This window comes from Apostichopus japonicus, chromosome 22 (assembly GCF_037975245.1).
Source record: "Apostichopus japonicus isolate 1M-3 chromosome 22, ASM3797524v1, whole genome shotgun sequence".
Lineage (NCBI taxonomy): Eukaryota > Metazoa > Echinodermata > Holothuroidea > Aspidochirotida > Stichopodidae > Apostichopus > Apostichopus japonicus.
In genome coordinates, this window is record NC_092582.1 from 25,861,867 (window position 1) to 25,879,407 (window position 17,541).

At 38.0% G+C, this 17,541-nt stretch overlaps 2 protein-coding genes across 8 annotated transcripts in view; one reads left to right on the forward strand and one right to left on the reverse strand.

Annotated features, from left to right (window-relative positions):
* The window catches only part of LOC139963694 (major facilitator superfamily domain-containing protein 6-like), a 41,899-nt gene extending 38,746 nt beyond the window's left edge, over nucleotides 1-3,153 (forward strand). Inside the window, exon 6 of the mRNA XM_071964745.1 lies at nucleotides 387-3,153. Coding sequence (XP_071820846.1) covers nucleotides 387-788 — 402 coding nt within the window. The 3' untranslated portion in view covers nucleotides 789-3,153. The remainder of the gene's footprint in view (nucleotides 1-386) is intronic.
* A 293-nt stretch (nucleotides 3,154-3,446) lies between these two features.
* LOC139963692 (fibroblast growth factor receptor-like) overlaps nucleotides 3,447-17,541 on the reverse strand; it is a 55,821-nt gene continuing 41,726 nt past the window's right edge. For all 7 annotated transcript variants that reach the window (XM_071964736.1, XM_071964737.1, XM_071964735.1 and 4 more), the window contains 16 exons: nucleotides 17,029-17,139; nucleotides 15,805-15,914; nucleotides 15,180-15,233; nucleotides 14,582-14,648; nucleotides 14,167-14,211; nucleotides 13,677-13,879; nucleotides 12,920-13,000; nucleotides 12,331-12,418; nucleotides 11,208-11,423; nucleotides 10,858-11,028; nucleotides 8,022-8,203; nucleotides 7,613-7,696; nucleotides 7,098-7,312; nucleotides 6,715-6,852; nucleotides 5,811-5,946; nucleotides 3,447-5,293 (listed from right to left, as the gene is read on the reverse strand). In XM_071964736.1, coding sequence (XP_071820837.1) covers nucleotides 5,096-5,293; nucleotides 5,811-5,946; nucleotides 6,715-6,852; nucleotides 7,098-7,312; nucleotides 7,613-7,696; nucleotides 8,022-8,203; nucleotides 10,858-11,028; nucleotides 11,208-11,423; nucleotides 12,331-12,418; nucleotides 12,920-13,000; nucleotides 13,677-13,879; nucleotides 14,167-14,211; nucleotides 14,582-14,648; nucleotides 15,180-15,233; nucleotides 15,805-15,914; nucleotides 17,029-17,139 — 2,099 coding nt within the window. In that variant the 3' untranslated portion in view covers nucleotides 3,447-5,095. The remainder of the gene's footprint in view (nucleotides 5,294-5,810; nucleotides 5,947-6,714; nucleotides 6,853-7,097; nucleotides 7,313-7,612; nucleotides 7,697-8,021; nucleotides 8,204-10,857; nucleotides 11,029-11,207; nucleotides 11,424-12,330; nucleotides 12,419-12,919; nucleotides 13,001-13,676; nucleotides 13,880-14,166; nucleotides 14,212-14,581; nucleotides 14,649-15,179; nucleotides 15,234-15,804; nucleotides 15,915-17,028; nucleotides 17,140-17,541) is intronic.

Sequence of the window (17,541 nt, forward strand, 5' to 3'; positions counted from 1 at the left end):
GGGCCATTGTTTGTGCGATTCATTTGACGTCATGACCACATAGCCAATGTGATGGCGGAGGAGGGGTTATTATTATGGGTAGCTTAACTGCAGGGCAAAAGGCATAGGCCTGGAAGATAGGGCTCCAGGGACCAAGTTTACCCCATCTAATATCAACGTGTCCATTTTTCTTGTCCCATAGTCACTATTGCTAGTATATATATAAATATATATATATATATATATATATATATGTGTGTGTGTGTGTGTGTATATTATCTCACATTGAACCAAATAATACTGCCGTTCAAGCTATCACAACCACCTTTTTTGAAACTTCACAATTATCAAAACATTCAGGAAGCGAGTAAAAGAATCAAAGATTTTGTCTTGTGTCTTTTCCCTAGATTTGTCCCAAGAGTGAGAAACTTATAAAGGACACATCTGCGATAGTAAGGGACACACTCAAACAACAGAACACAACAATAGACAACACGACAAACCATCACTCATTCAGAGGACACTCTCAATCAGAATCAGACAGCGAACCAGAAGAAACCAGCGCCTTCCTGCCTTCAGAGGACAATATTCATGAACATCACGTGACTTTAGAGGACATCCCAAAGTGCCGAGGAGACACGACATCATTAGCTGATAGCGGAGTCGATTCTTTGCAACAAAGAAACCACCAGCAGGAGAAACATGGACCATACCCACCGATACCAAACATTCCTGGATCTCCAAGGATACCTGGCCCAAAAATGTGGTTGTATCTTCCGATTTTACGTAGTAAAACATCTGACGTTTAGAAGCAAACAGTACGACATCCCAAAGTATGTCAGAAGTTTGAAACTGGCCATAATTAACCAAAGTGTGAAACAATGGAAATTTTCAGATTTGATGTTTTATAGTTGTAGAGGACGGTCGGATCGCATCGTGTAATCGTCTTCGGTATATCGATAACCGTCCTCGGTGTTTCGATACTTTTAAACCCAGCATTGATGTACGTTAAGACATCTTTAACAGCTGTGATTTCACCTTGCTAAAGTTAAGAGGCAAGATAACATTTTTTTCTTCACGGGTAATATCATATGTTATATTTTCTATAGAAAGAAAACCCAACTTAGAGCCAATTACGGTGGTTGTTAATCTGCCGTGGAGTTTGGTGTTTCTGTTCGTCCATTGGTCACGAGGTAACTTGCGTCACCATGTCTGCACTGTTGTGGTGATCAATGGGGGAAGGGGGGGGGGGGTCGTGCCATCACCTCCCTCAGTATCTGACAAAAAAAACGGTCAAAACCTGGGTTGCAATCTGGTCAGTCTTATTTTTTGTTAATTAGTGGTGGTCCCATTAGCAGCAGGGACTTCCTCGATAACACCCCTGACTTATCATCGGAAAGAGAAGTATTGATATTGGCCGGATTTAACCCAAGATCATCGCAGAGGTATGGTATCAAATTAGCTTATCTGCTGGCTTAATAACCTGAAGATAAAAAATTAAATTATGGACCGTGGAGCTCTTAAATGTAATTAATTAACGGATATAAATTGACATGCTGCTACCTCTGCATGCTAAGTATAAAAGCAGTTCAGTTTAGGAATGTGAATAATTCGCCTTATTGATGCAATATATAAGAACAATTTCAGGAAGTATATTGCTAGTTTGGACATTCACCAGTGACATTTCAGGGTATATCGTCAATAATTTGACACAATGTGGGTGTAGGAAGAGATATGAGCCGAAATCCGTCGAAATCAGGAAAGATATTATTTTTCTGTTTTATAATTTCAATAAAATTTATATAAGGTAATAAAGAGAATCAGAACAAACTTATTTAGGGCAAAGTTATCTATGAGGTAACTCTCAAAAGACCCCCCCCCCCTCTCCCCAGCCTCACTCCTCTCTGTAAGAATGTCCATACCTTATACAGTATACACATGCTTTTATTATTCGTTATTGTGTACGCTGTCACGAAGCGTACTGAGTCAATATTGATAATACACATTTATGATAATTTCAAGGTCATGTCATCTCAGCAAACAGAGTTAACATTGTAAATATCTCAATTCTTATAGCATGTTCTATCGATATATCTAATTAAATATGAATTTATCGTTGTTTATATTTCTTAATAAAATGGAAAAAAAGGAAGTAAAACTGGTTTTATGTGTTTAAAGTTCGGAAGTTTCACGTGTGGTTGGATTACACATGAAACTCTATATGGAACCGTTACAAGAAACATTTATGGTATGTCTGTGCAGGATTAAGTACACATCCCTTGTGTTCACATCCCTGCTTAGTCCAGCTGGTTGTGTTCACATCTCTGTTCCGTCCAGGGTTATGTTCACATCCCTACTTAGTCCAGGGTTTTGTTCACATCCATGCTTAGTCCAGGGTTGTGTTCACATCCATGCTTTGTCCAGGGTTGTGTTCACATCCATGCTGAGTCCAGGGTTGTGTTCACATCCATGCTGAGTCCAGGGTTGTGTTCACATCCCTGCTTAGTCCAGTTGGTTGTGTGTACATACCTGCTTAGTCCAGGGTTGAGGCCAAAACCAAATCGTTCATTTCAGATCAATGTCCACTTTACTATGAGGGGAACAAGTTGTGTCACGTCAATAATTTTTTTGCGTTAATTGGATTCTTTACGTTTGGAAGTTATAATAAAGTGACTTAAATTGACGTATTTTAAACGTGTGTAAGGGTGACGTAATTTTAGTGTTGATACGTCATAGTCCAAGAATATAAAACAGTGCTAGTAATGTTTCTATAGCTATTCCATGACATACATCCAGCTTTAAAATATGCTTAATGTATATGAAATGCTCCTTTTAAACGATGACGTTAGTGTTAATATTAATGTTTATCCATTGTGGTATAACATCTAATGACACAAGCTATAATATGTTTCTGGTCACGTTATAACAACAACAAAACATCCTTGGATGGCAGCATTCAACATCATTTGACAGTGTTAAATTAGTCATTTTGAGGCCATAAAAGTATCTTGTTCTTCCAATGAGTTTTTGGTTGCACCCGAGGAACTGACCTATCGACCTGTCTGTTAGACTTTAGTCCAGTCACTTTATTTGATGATTTTCAGCTATTTTAAAGGGTAATTTCTCTGAAATAATTGTTATAGACAAACCAACCAGTCTCTTTTGACGGTCTAACAGCATATCAACATTAATGTTGTGCCTGAATTCAAGCCTTTAATACGTCAGTCGGAACAAGGCCGATCTGGGAATATTTAGTTGTTTTACTAAATCCATTGAGAGTGATCAGTTCTGTTAATGATGTATTGGTATAAAAAAACTCAAATCAACAAGTTTGTAAAAGGAATTAAACGAAATTTAAAAAAAAATCAAATTACAGTTTAAAAAGTGGCTAAAAGAATATATATCTTTGCCCGAAAAAATAAGCAAAATGAAATAGTGAAATGATATCATTTTGTCGTTCCTTTTGAGTATAAATTTATTTTTGAAAAGTAAACATCGATTTATTGATTATGTCATAATATCGGATTGGTTATCTACAAGACCTACTCAGTATAAATGCGTTATTTTGTCTTGTTTACTATTAAATCTCAGTTAATTAAATTAAATACTCTTTTTCGTTGCAATAAACATTTCTATTTTCGTAGAAAATCAAACAATATAAATTAAGTTAAAACAAATATAAGAACTTCACAATACTGAAGTTTAAAAACCATATATATTCTGGTATGGAGGGTTTCCTATACTAGTCTACTTGGCTATATTTATGAATATGCTTTGCTGCCACTGCTACACTACAGGGACTACGTTATGATGTAATTTCACTCTCCTGTTACGCAATAACCACTGCCTGCCAATGCACCCTACCTGACATTGCGCGCTGCCTTCCAATGCGCACTTCCTGTGAATACACACTGCCTGCCAATGCGCACTAACTGTTATTGCGCTCTGCTTACCAATGCGCACTTCCTGTGAATACGCACTGCCTAACAACGCGCACGACCAGTCAGTAACCACAGCCTTGCAGCTCACACTTACGCAATAACCGCTGCCTGCCAATGCGCCCTACCTGACATTGCGCGCTGCCTACCAATGCGCACTTCCTGTGAATACACACTGCCTGCCAATGCGCACTAACTGTCATTGCGCGCTGTCTACCAATGCGCACTACCTGTGAATACGCACTGCCTATCAATGCGTACTACCAGTCAGTAACCACAGCCTTGCAGCTCACACTTACCGTCAGTATGCACTCCACTAGCTTTCGAAATGCTTTGATTACTAATGAATAGGATGAATAATCACCAGTTGAAACAGTCATTTTCTTCATTGATTCGATGTCCAGTCATTAAATAAACTTTCGATAATTTGGTATTCAACAAACAATTTAGTCACAAGTGAAGAATAACAATTAAACAATATTCTTGTTTATTACAGAAAGAAGCATTTTTTATATTATTTTGAACTAACTGGTAGGAATTTCGATCCTTAGTGCCTGAGTGTATGTGTGTGCCTTGCTACCGTTTAACAGGTTAGGGTTAGCAGGGTGTAGCAGGTGCAATGATTTTGTATAGCGTCGCAAGCACTAGATTGACGACTGCTATTCTTCTTACACAGAAAAACGTGAAACCAGTACACGCCCCCGTCTGCACACGTACAGTTTTGACATGCATTTCTTTTCTGCGCATTCGTATACACTTGAACTCAACTTGGCTGTTCGTTTCGTGAAACTGCTTTGCGTTACTGAACTTACGATGGACATTATATGTTATGCATAAAACAATATTCCTAATACGATATAAAACAATTACAGTAAGGCTTCAGTATTAGAAAGAGGATATGTATATAGCTCCTGTAACAAATCTCTGAGCAGGTGTGACTACCACGCATACAGACGCCTCCTTCACCTCTGACGTCTCCTTCATCTTTGTGACGTCATCGTCGTGGGCGTGACCTTTTTTCCACACTTCCACACTCCCATCTATGAGAGCGCCTTACTATACCACCATTCCTGGGCCGAAGCACTTCACCTCTGGATCACATACTTCAGAAAGCCCGTGAACCAATGAAATCACGTTCTGGTTGTTGTGTCATATCCTGATCTGACGCCCTTAAGATTCTACACGTTATCGTTCGCATCCCTCTTAATGTCAGCTTTATTCTCCGAGTGAATAATTTCTTGGAGTTCTTCAAGACCAATCTCGTTATCTTCTTCAATGATTGGAGCAAAGTTTTCCGAAGTCTCAAGGTTACCTGGAGCTCTGACGTAAATATTTGGTACAGACAACGGCCTGGAAGATCCATCTTCTGCATTGTCCTAAAACAAAGGGGAACAATAGAACTCAAACAATACGAAACTAGGTCATTGTTTGACGCAGTAGACTGATTGCTGTATAGGCTCCAGTTTGAGGTTTACTATAATATGAAGTAAACTGTTGCTAAGGAAATTAATGACATCTTAAATTATTTCATTCAGGCAAAGAAAGGCAGCTGGCTCAGCAATCCCGTATGTACCGATGAGGGGCGGAGTGGGTAGGGGTGGGGTGGGGGGTAGGAGAGTGATACTGTCCATCTATAACTTGTCAAAGAAGTCGAGTGAATCATTCGTCAACTTGGTTCGGAGGGGGGGGAGGTACTATTTACAAAATAATAAATAAATTCGAGGTCTAAAATGCCAGGAACGGTTGGTGAGGGAAGGGGTCACAATGACTTAACCTGTGACATCACTTTGTTTTGTCTTCTTAGATTTTGTCTTTTCGTTCAAGATCGATACAAAAGACAACATTCTGATGCGACGCGAGCACTACCTGCTGTGACTGAGGGCGCCATCTTACCTCACATTCACCTTCCATATCAAAGCATAGATAATCCGATCGCTCAACCAACATGGCGTCTACGGATTGACTTATATCATTGAACCTTGGTCTACTCTCCGCGACTTCCTCCCAGCATTGCAACATGATTTTATATCTGTGGAGGAGTTAAATGTGTATATTACATGTTATGGAACGCTGTATTATTATATCTCAATGGGATTAACGTTATTGTACGAGATACTGGTGAACATTGGTGAACTGTAGCCTAATTTGCATTCGATTCATTAATTAAAACAAATAATGTAAGACACGTGACACGGACCGAACATCATATACCCCATGACGTCACTCTCCAGAGCGCAAATATTGCATTGTTTTTGCATAATATATATTGAACTCCATTTCACATAAATGTTGGAACATGAACGCGATATTCGCTAACAGACCAAATTGGCCTGGATCATGTGACGCATCTTACATTATGGATTTAAAACATCATCAATATGAAACCAAGGTCTGTTGGACGAAATATTGTTATTAATAAAGTCAAATATATCCAGTTTAATAATCACTAGCTATTAAGTTCAACTTGGTGGAAAAGTTTAGTCTAGGTGTTTTTGATTGGTCTATACTGCGATCGTATTTTGAATATATTCGGTAAAAGTTCGGTAAAAGCTTTGACTAAACGTTGCGAGAAAAAAACCCATTTCTTTCTTGAAATATAAATATGAAAATAGTTTTCAAACTGAAGTGATGCTCCAGTTCTGCATAACATGGTGTCCTAAATCCACGAGAACAATTTTCAAACTTGACTTAATTTTGTAAATAATTCCAAAATGTTGATGAAATGAACTGTTATATTCTATTCTTATCGGTGTAGTCAGATCAGTTTGAGACAACCTAAAAGAATGTGAAACCTTACATTTCATCAGGACAGCCCTCCGGTTGATCCATCCTGTACCCCTCTCGTAGTTGAGCCACCAGGAACCGCCCGGCAATTCCAGGATAAGGGGTTCCCCCTAACGTAAAGATTTCGTAGAGTACAACACCATAGGACCATCTATTGAAGAAGAAAAACAAACCTATTAAATATAAGGAAAGAAAAAAACGTCAAATCTTGTGAACAATTAATCGGCAAATCGGATAGTTAAAGATGTTTTCCTTATTATCATTCATCTTACTAAGCTTCATCAATTCGCTCCGAATCTTTTAGCTGGAAGAAAATTTACTGAAACAAAGTTTCGGTGACTATTATTGGACTGGAATGTTGAAACGCTACAACTCTATGCATTAATGACTACTTACACATCTCCTTCAGATGAACAAATACCATTCAAAATGGCTTCTATGCTGCACCATTTAATAGGAATCTTCTGTTCCTGTTCCCGCCTTTTATATCCTCTTGAGTAAATGTCGTCTGCCAGGCCGAAATCAGATATTTTAATGGTGAGACCGCGACCCACCAGAACATTCCTCGCCGCCAGGTCACCGTGGTAGTACCGCTCTTCCTGAACATACGCCTGGAAGTATAGAACAGTGTTAGCAAAGCCACTATCCATAAAAACCATGTAGAATAACGCGTGTTTTAAAACCAGAGTGTGATGTAGATACAATAAGCAAAATAGCAATGGAACTGGTGACAGTGACAAAGTATAGTATGTTTAAAATAATTCATGTTAAGTGTTACTCAATGAAGAATGTATAGTCATATACTTAGGCCTATGTACAGTCAATATTTTTGCACATAATTTCAAACGGAAAAATAAGAAATACAAGTACATATCTTCCGTAAATCCACGTGATTCACTCACGTGACTTACCATTCCTTTAGCTATCTGGTGAGCTATGCCCAGTTGTTCCATCTCACCCACATTATAGATATTGTCCTTCTCGCCATTTTCCTTCTGTGAAAAACAAAATGAAGATCAACTTTATGTCAATTTTGAAAGTATTAAAATTGGCTTATTATGCTAATGATAATAAATTACGTTGATAATATATGCATCAGAATGCTATGTGTTATACACTTTAGTCACAAACGGGGAAAAGACATTTTTAGTCTAGCAAGTTTCACCTCGTTATTCTTATGGATAATAACCCATCTAAAGCTGCGGACGAAATAGCCGAAAGATTTGTTTGAAGTTCCCCGTAAGCCGCCTACATCCTGTACCGCACCTTGCACAATAGATTTGCCCGCTCCCTTACCCATCCCCATGCCCAACATGTTACCTCTCTACACCTCCGCAGGAAGTTGAGCAGGTCGCCATACTCCATAAACTCTGTGATGAGGTAGTAGGGCTCTCTCTGTGTGCAACAAGCCAGTAAAGTCATCAGATTTGGATGGCTGCCAAGCTGAATCATTAGCTTCATTTCCTCCAAGAGGTCCTCTTTGACGTCATCAAAGGCTCCATCTAGCCATCACAGAGACAGACAAAGCTCAGATAAGAAATGTTCAAATAACTCAAATTCGGCGCAAAAAGGTTAAACACAATCAGTAGTCGGCTTTGCTGGATTCGACCTTTAAACTTCATGTTATTTTCTCGAAGCAGATTATTTTGTTTGCATTGTTATTTCTCTTGTACAGCCTAACACACTGTTGATAGCCGGATGAATCAAACTAGTACCAGTTTGCGTATGTGCTAGTCAGGGCTGAACTTGCTGTCATTTAGATTAACTGTTGATACCGATTGGCATCTAATTTCTTGTTCTTTTTTTCTTCTTCTCTTAAATGAAATATTTCCTACTGATTATTACATAATCAAAGAGAAACATGACCCTGTACAGCAACCGGTTCATATAATGAATACAATTAACCGCGAGTTGTAACGATGTGTACACCTATCTCAGGATATCGACGGAATCAATGAGCCTATCCTTGGCCGGCGAATAACGGATGACGTCACTTTCTAAACACAAAACGCGCGGTAAATATAGACTCACAAACATTTGGTGCTGGTTCTTAGAATTTCTCACAAACAATTCATACCTGTAGATTATCATAATTCCGACAAAAAAAATCATTTTGGTTATATCATAATGTTATTGGTCACTATTGTATCCCCAAAAGTTTCTAGTGCTTTAAAAATGTCTCCTGCAAGTTTTCAAAGATTTCTTCCTGAAGTTTGTCTCGCCCAAATTATTCCCAGTCATTTATGAAAGTTGCATTAAACAATATGTAGTGGTACCCAGGGACGTAGTTAAGGTCTGATGATGGGGGGGGGGGGGGTGGGGGTGTAGTGGCTGAAATTCCAACTGGATGGGTTTTGAAGCCAGAAAATTCCGACTACTGCCTTTTACCCCCCCCCCCCCCCTCTCCCGCGCTACTCGTCAACGATACGGTAAGTGTCAGTCAGACACCCCATCTTTCGCGACTGCACTTTTGTTCCGAAATCTATTCTTTACATTTGTACCCACTGGCCCTCACTTCACAAACTTATTAAACACTATGGGTAAGCAAGTAAGCAACTGAGTATAAGTTATCTGCTTGAAGGCTACATAGACTATACTAACTACAAAAGCTATGTTAATGTAACAAAGGGGATTTTTTGTTTTCAACAAATTATATTCGACGACATAGTGAATTACCCCAAAATACAGTGCTTTTCCTAGCGCGCTTAATATTATTATTTGGAGGGGAGCGAGGCTATTTATCACTCACATGAACAATCTGCCTATCAACTTCGTCAAAGCATTGAGTGTTCTAATTGTATACCATAGAGACAATATATATACCAGCGGCGCAGCCAGGAATTTGAAGGGGGAAGCACATTTTTATTGATTGATATGGGGGAGGGGTCTAAGGGGAGGGGTTGCCCCTCTCATTTGAGCAATTTTTGAACAATTGAAGGTCCTTAGATGCGATCTGGTGCAAAGTTTTCCCAGTTTCATCATTATCAGATGATATCATATTATCAGCGATTATGTTTCCGGTTTGAATTATTCTGTTACATGTTTTACATGTTCTTTTCCATATTATATCAGAAAGACAAACATAGTGCTCTTTTACATTTTTCCAGTAGGATGATTCTTGTTTATTGTCCAATGTCTGGACTTTAATACATTTGACGAACTTAACTGATGGACAAAATTAACTTTCATATTTAGCTGTTCGTGCAACAACTTAGGACGAATCATAAAGGATGTGAACGCACGTTATCGTCGTCGTTGTGCATACAGTTCGTGACTCTCCATCGAGTGCGGTTAGGTAGGCTATATGTATTTTATTACGCAGTGGCCAACTGTAGGCTGGTAATAGGCTATAGGCTAAATTTAGATAATTGCATCTGTCAAACCAAGTAGCTGAATCAGTAGGCCTGAATGTTACTACGAGGAGTAAACAAAGCTGACACGTATTTAAGATTAAAGAGCACTGACAAAATACCATGCAAAAAACCCAACAGTTTTTAACATTTTTTCGACACTGAAGGGCAGTTGCCCCCCCCCCCCCTGGCTACGTATCTATACTTATTTGAAGCTAGCGAACAGGGTCAACCCACCCAATAGCAAAATTAGTACATTTTAGAGCATTCAAAATCATAAGAAGTTTTGTATGGTGGAGTATAAGGACCGCGAGATACAATTTCTTAAAGTGGAAAGGAAAACGTGGTAAATATGACTGATTAAAGGTCAATTTTGACCGAAATTTTCAATTTTTAAGTCATTCACAATCACAGGAATATATGAATATGCCTAGGTAAATTAGAGTGCGACAGTCGGAAATTCCGACTGTCGCACTCCAATTTTCCAACTATCGTCAGTTTTACCAAGTTGGGGGGGGGGTGAGACACCCCGATAACCCCCTCTAGAGACGTCCCTGGTGGTACCGTATATCCCAGATATCGGGAACATGTCATATGTATGGTTTTATGTTAGTAAACTGTACACTGAAGTTTGATCACGTGAACACGAATATCACAATATATGAGCTTCTTTACTACTTAACAACCCCGGGTTAGCCTGTATATACCTGGCTCGGATTACAATTGGCCCCTGTTATTACCACAACAGATTGTACGACAACGAGACTATAAATATATGAAGGGAACTTGCTATGACGATAGCTTACCTTTGGTGGTTTTAACGGCGGCCTCTACATACTCCTCATCTCCGCTTATACCGTAGACTAGCCCTTTGTACACTATTCCAAACTGGCCTTTACCCAGTTCCTGTTGTAGCGTGATTTTATCATGGTTGACTTCTTTGGGCTTCAACACCGGGTCAACTCGCATAAGTGGTTCTAATGATAGAACAAATACATGTGCGCTATTAAAGACTGCAGTATATATATATATAGGTAATCGTATACCTATAATATCTAGCGAAGATCACTAAAGAGCACTTCAGCACCACGGTTTACATGCAGTTCTATAATACTTTAAGAAAAGAAAAAAGTGTGAATACGTCACTTCCGTTTACCTGTATAAATATTAGTTTTAGCTCTATCGATTCGATAGAATACCTCTTCTCCAGTGTCCATCTCAAATAAACCTTTGCGCTTGGCAATGATGGCAAAAATCAAAATGGCCACCACTATGAGGCAGAAGACGATAACAAGGTTAATGACCAGTCCAGTTCTAGATGGTGGATTGGTTATATATATCGGGGCATCGGTGGTAGTTGGAGCTGCGGTCACTGAAATTAACGAATTAGAATTGAAACATATAAGCATGAAGTTTATTTTCCTATAAGGGTAAGCTTATAAATAAATATATTGACTTGCGTGTCACGTCCATTAACTGTTTTTTTTTTCTTCCCCTTATTGAATTTACAATTCTTTTCACCTTTAATTTATTTTTTTGAATTTCACATCTTTGATTAATGAGATGTAAATGTGAGGATTCTCCTGGATAAAAAAGAGACTGCCTATAGCTATCTGGATGTGGGTATTCATGAACGCATAGGTACACGGAGACTAACGAATAACGGTATTATGTGAATATAAGGCTAAAACTGTTATAATGATATAGCGAGTCGGTTAACTTAAATAGAGCGTATTCAACTCTGTAGAATATGAGGACGGGTAATCGATAAAGGGTAATTGTACTCTGAGATACATAACGCAGTTGTCATAGGATGAGGACGGAGTAATCGATAAATCGTAATTGTACTCTGAGAGACATATTCAGGGTCGGTCAAGGTCATTGGATGAGGACGGGTAACCGATAAAGGGTAATTGTACTCTGAGAAACATTTACTGTAAGGGTCGGTCATAACGCCATGGTCATAGGAAGAGCACTGTATTCCGACGGTTACACGGAGGAGAGGAATAATTGTGAGGCAAAGGGTCGCGTAATGTAAGATTCCACTGGGAAAAAATGGGGCTGGTCAATCTTACATCGGTTAATTCCGGTTAATCGAGTAGGAATCAGTGATGTATTTTTTTTTTCTCATAACGTTCTGATATTAAAGCCGGAATCATACATTCATATCGGTCGATAAGTTTGTACGACTCAATCTAGTTGATATTGTTAATTTTTAAATTCATTACTCGCAGATTTAGGTAAACCACACCGTCGTAAATTAGATCTTACTGAATTACCAACGTCGGTGATGTTAGCCCAGAACTTCAGTTCTCCCGTAACGCCTTCATTTGTTCCGAAGTTGGGTGAATAGACCATTGGCGTAACCTGTAGAAATATAAAACTAACATAGCGGCGTGTAACGTGCATAGAGCTGTTCAGGATACCACATGAGAACAGAACCCGGCAAACGTCTTATTGTACGTTACTAAGTTACATAAGTATACAATGAAGACAGCACATAAAATGTCAGAAGAACGCAAAGATATATACGAATGCAAAGTACATCTTAAAAGCGGTACCGAGTCATTATCGAGGTTAAAACAAACACGGCTTATAAGTGCATACTGTTGTTTATAAACTGGGGGATCCTACACTCTCGCTACAGGTCATTCAACGTCCACCTCAGCCAAAGGTACGTTTGGCAGATGAAACAACCTGGACATTTTGATAAGTAATGTTCATGATCTCAATGAACGGCGCTTCTGCGTAATGAATTAGAATGATATCACGAATATGCAAGTAAATATGTAATAAGGGAGGTGATATGGTTACTGAATGTCAGGGTAAGGATACGTGGGGAGGGGGGGGGGGGAGGGGGTTCAATACCTTGAAAACATATAAAGCTCCTTCTTGGATTTCCCAGTCTTCGAAACCAGTTTGATCTGCAATCCATGAATGCTTGGTTTTCTGAAACAATGGAAGCATTTTACCATGGTAAATTGCTCAAAGAATGTTTGTGAATTATAAATGTAACATACCTAACCCTCTTGAAATTGAGACTTCACAGATACACTAAGTGAACCCAAGCGACTTCACAGATACACTAAGACTTAACAGATACACTAAGTGAACTCAAGCGAATGTTACAATGTTACAAATGTTAGGTCTATTTAACCAGTAATGGGTAATCCATATATTGTAACCAGTAATGGGTAATCCATATATTGTAACTAGTAATGTGCGATCTATATATTGTAACCAGTAATGTGCAATCCATATATTGTAACCAGTAATGGGCGATTCATATATTTTAACTAGTTATGGGTGATCCATATATTATAACTAGTAATGGGCGATCCATATATTGTAACCAGTAATGGGCGATTCATATATTTTAACTAGTTATGGGTGATCAATATATTATAACTAGTAATGGGCGATCCATATATTGTAACCAGTAATGGGCGATTCATATATTATAACTAGTAATGGGTGATCCATATATTGTAACCAGGAATTGTCTGTATATGAACAATAATGACAGGCCTATATATAACCAGTATCTGGTGATCCATATATTGTAATCAGTAATTTATGATCCGTATCGTTTAACCAGTATAACGGTTTCGTTAAGTTTACTTACATTTGTCTCGTGCTTGACTGTATCCCCTTGTACCTTAGTTCCATTCGCCCAATTAATAGTAACTGAATACAAAAGAAGCTTATAGTCTGCATTGATTTGTATAGGAGAAAGCCATTCAAAATAAGGACTAACTAATTGTGTTTTTAAGAATTCTGTGACATTTAACACACGAAGATCACGAGGAGCCCCGCAATATTTAACATCTGTGGAGGAAACAACAAAAAAGTGATGTTTTTTATGTTTCTCTGTTCCAGAAATAAGATATGAAGCATAATTAAAAAATAAGGAGTAATGATTTAGAAAATATACTATATATATATATAGATATATATACATATATTTCATTCACACCCAGTCCCTTACATCGAGACTGTGACCGTGATGCGAACACGCCGCTGTTTACGTCAAATGTTTCCAATAGAATGTGATGGTGGTATTCTCGTAATGCTTATCTATGTTCGTCTATGCATACACATCTATGTAATGTTACCTTGTTTTGCACAAAAGTCAGCGTCCTTGGTTGCTTCGTAGCAGTCTGTGATACAGAGAAGAACAAATAACAACGAGAATGATTGAAATCACAAAATCTAAATCTTCCAGATTTATGTAAATCTATGAAGAAATAATGAATTGCTTCTCCTTCTTGTGTCTCTGCAAGAAACTTTACTGGAAGGTCTATTACTTTCTCTAACCAGATTGGTCCACTGGGCTAGCCCTCAAATACTCGGGTATCGTACGCCACGCCCACAGATAACAACCAGTGACTGAGATTGGTGATTGCATATATACATATTCATTTTTGAAAGCTAACGCCATGTACAACATTGAGCCTGTTATACACAGCCAAGTACATGATAACAATTATTTTTGTCAATAAGAACGGTTCCAGCAAACTGGCGACTTACCGGGGGTATTAAAAATAATCTTTTGGGGTTTAGTAGAAGCCATTACCCCGTCCACTGCTGGAACAACCTGAAGAATAATCACAGCATTAAAATAATAACAATTATGTTACTCCAATAGAAACATGATGATATGGTTTCTATGGCAACCAAGTGCAAAATGTAGTAGGTACATTAAGAATATCTCTTCGATGTCATGTGTTGTCAGGTTTGTGTTGATTTTAGTAATACAAAGAACGTTGGTGGTTGTACTATGCATTACGCCATGCGTTCATGTTTCGTCTGCATGTGCGTATACACACGTGAATAATTCATGTTGTTGATGGTCTTCATATTTACTTTTTTAATATTTTCGGTAAAAGTTGCTCATTGAATCACATGATTCCCTGCTTGGATAAACATAACAAAAGAACAAACAGAAAAATCAAACAGAAAAAAAACTATAAAAAAAAACTATATAAAATAATTTCTTGTTGCTTTCTTGTTCTTTAAATTAAGGCAGTCAAAAATCCCAAACTGGTTTGATATTCTTTCTCTTATTTTTTAAGATCTTTAGATGATGGAATGAAAAATCTTGATTCCAAAGAATTAAATTAATTACCTGGAAAAGTGAACTATAGGTAAAGAGAAGTTCAACCACATAATACGGAGCTTCCTGAAAAGAAAAGAAAAACAAACAATATAAGCGGCAGCTTGCAGTTCTGAATATTCAACATCATATTTGCATCATAGTAGGTGGTTGCATGTCGGTACTACATTAACATGTTAACCATAATGTATTTCATGTCAGATTTATACAAATTTCTTGTTCCCGAAATCTTCTGTGGGAACACTGTAATGAATTTTTGCCGAAATCAGTGCATCTTCAGTGACTGACAAATTCCCACCCCATTCTTATGACCCACCATATGCTCCACCAAATGACCCACCATATCATTCACCATATGATTCACCATATGGTGACCATATGCTCCACCATATGATCCACCAGACGACCCACCTTATGACCCACCATATGGTCCACCATATAACCCACCATATGGTCCAACATATTTTCCAACATATCATCCAACATATGGTCCACAATATGATCCTCCATATGATCCACCATATGACCCCCCATATGTCCCACCATATGGCCCACTATATGGTCATGATCCACCATATGATCCCCCTTATGATCCACCATAAAGTCCCTGAATTACACAGAGTAGATCAATACTAACCACATCGACTGCAAGCAACAGTTCCTGATCACACATAGAAGGGCTCCAAGCCTGCAATGAAGTACCGGTAGTTGTTGCTTGTGATGCTTTCACCTTGTATGTGAAGTTAGCTGGAAAAGAAAAATACCAAAGGAAGCTAAATAAATGATCGCCTATGTGCGTCATCATGGATCAATGGCCTCTATAGCATTGTCATAGCTTTTGATGGATCAATCATAAATATAGTAACCCGATGGATCAACAACCCAGAGAGCATCATCATGGATCAATTGTCTACAGATGATTACCATGGACAGTTCGACTACAGAGGATTAACATAGATCAATTGCATATGAGGTACGACAAATTGAAAAAGGATCAACCGCACCCCCCCCCCCCTCTCCCACACAGTAGGATCATCAATAATCGATTATCGATCACTTATCGATCATGGCCACATGTTGCATGAATGAGTGTCGCTTTGGAACAACCGCCGATGGGGAGTAGCCTGGTTACATCGATAAATCGTCCGTGGATCAAGCGCCAACAACCGTGTTTGATTATTAATCTCCATTGGACATCGTTTTGGATCAATGGATCGCCCGCTCGTGGGTTGACAATCGTCATATATATATATATATATATATATATATATATATATATATATATATATATATATATATATATATATATATATATATATATATATATATATATATATATACATTAATCAGTTTTGTAATATCATCGTGTATCAATAACGACCAAATTTGTATTGATATGGAGTAATCGCGCATGACTCGACCATAACGATAATGGGAACTATTTTATCATGGCGTATGGCAATATGATATATATTAAGATAACCAGCAACCTATGGGAAAGTCACTTGATATTGAGAATCTCGGTATATATAGAGCCAATTATAGTTCGATGGTTGCCTTGCCAACGCGACATTTAAATTGTCTTTTACCTATTTATTGTTTTTGATATATATTTTTTCAATGTGTTGGATTCCATCTTCCGTTTTCAGTTGTTTATCCTGAGTTCTAGACACATCCGGATCTAAGCTAGTCCTTGCTCTTAGTTCATGTCTGTTTGAAAGCCACGACTCTCTCGACTGTATTCCTCCGGTACAGTAATCCAATTTTTGCTTTCGCTCCTAGCTGATGCGTTTGTTGTCTTTATAAATATTTTGGTGGGAATCAAAGCCTCGGTTAACAAATAGATTGCAAAAGTAGTTACCTTGAGGTGGATCAGGTGGTTGCCACGTGATGTTATAAATTAATTTCCATTCGGATCCATTCTTTTCAAGTAAAGGTTCTCCGATAGTTATCGTACTTCTGTTCACAAAAGCTGGAATCAAATTAAAGTATATATTAAAATTATGTTATACGTTTACCGTGTTTTCGACACTAAAAGGGTTTACACTTCAGATTTGTCGAGGCTAAGAATTGTTTAAAAAAAAAGGTTTTCTTAATATCATACTATATAGTGGATTTTTAGTACAAAGTGGTAACAAATTTGTATATCAATTCTTCGATAGATATATATCTAAGCTAATCATTTTTTTACAACAAAATCTCGTTCAAATTCATTACTTTATGCTCTGGGATGTAAAGATAATAAATAAATATACAAGACCACATCATAACGTTTATTTTGTTATGGCGCTAATTGTGTAGCAGAAATTTTCTAAAGTGTGTGGGCGGAGACAAATGGGGGCAAGCAAGTATTATTTTTTTCTTGGGGGGGGGG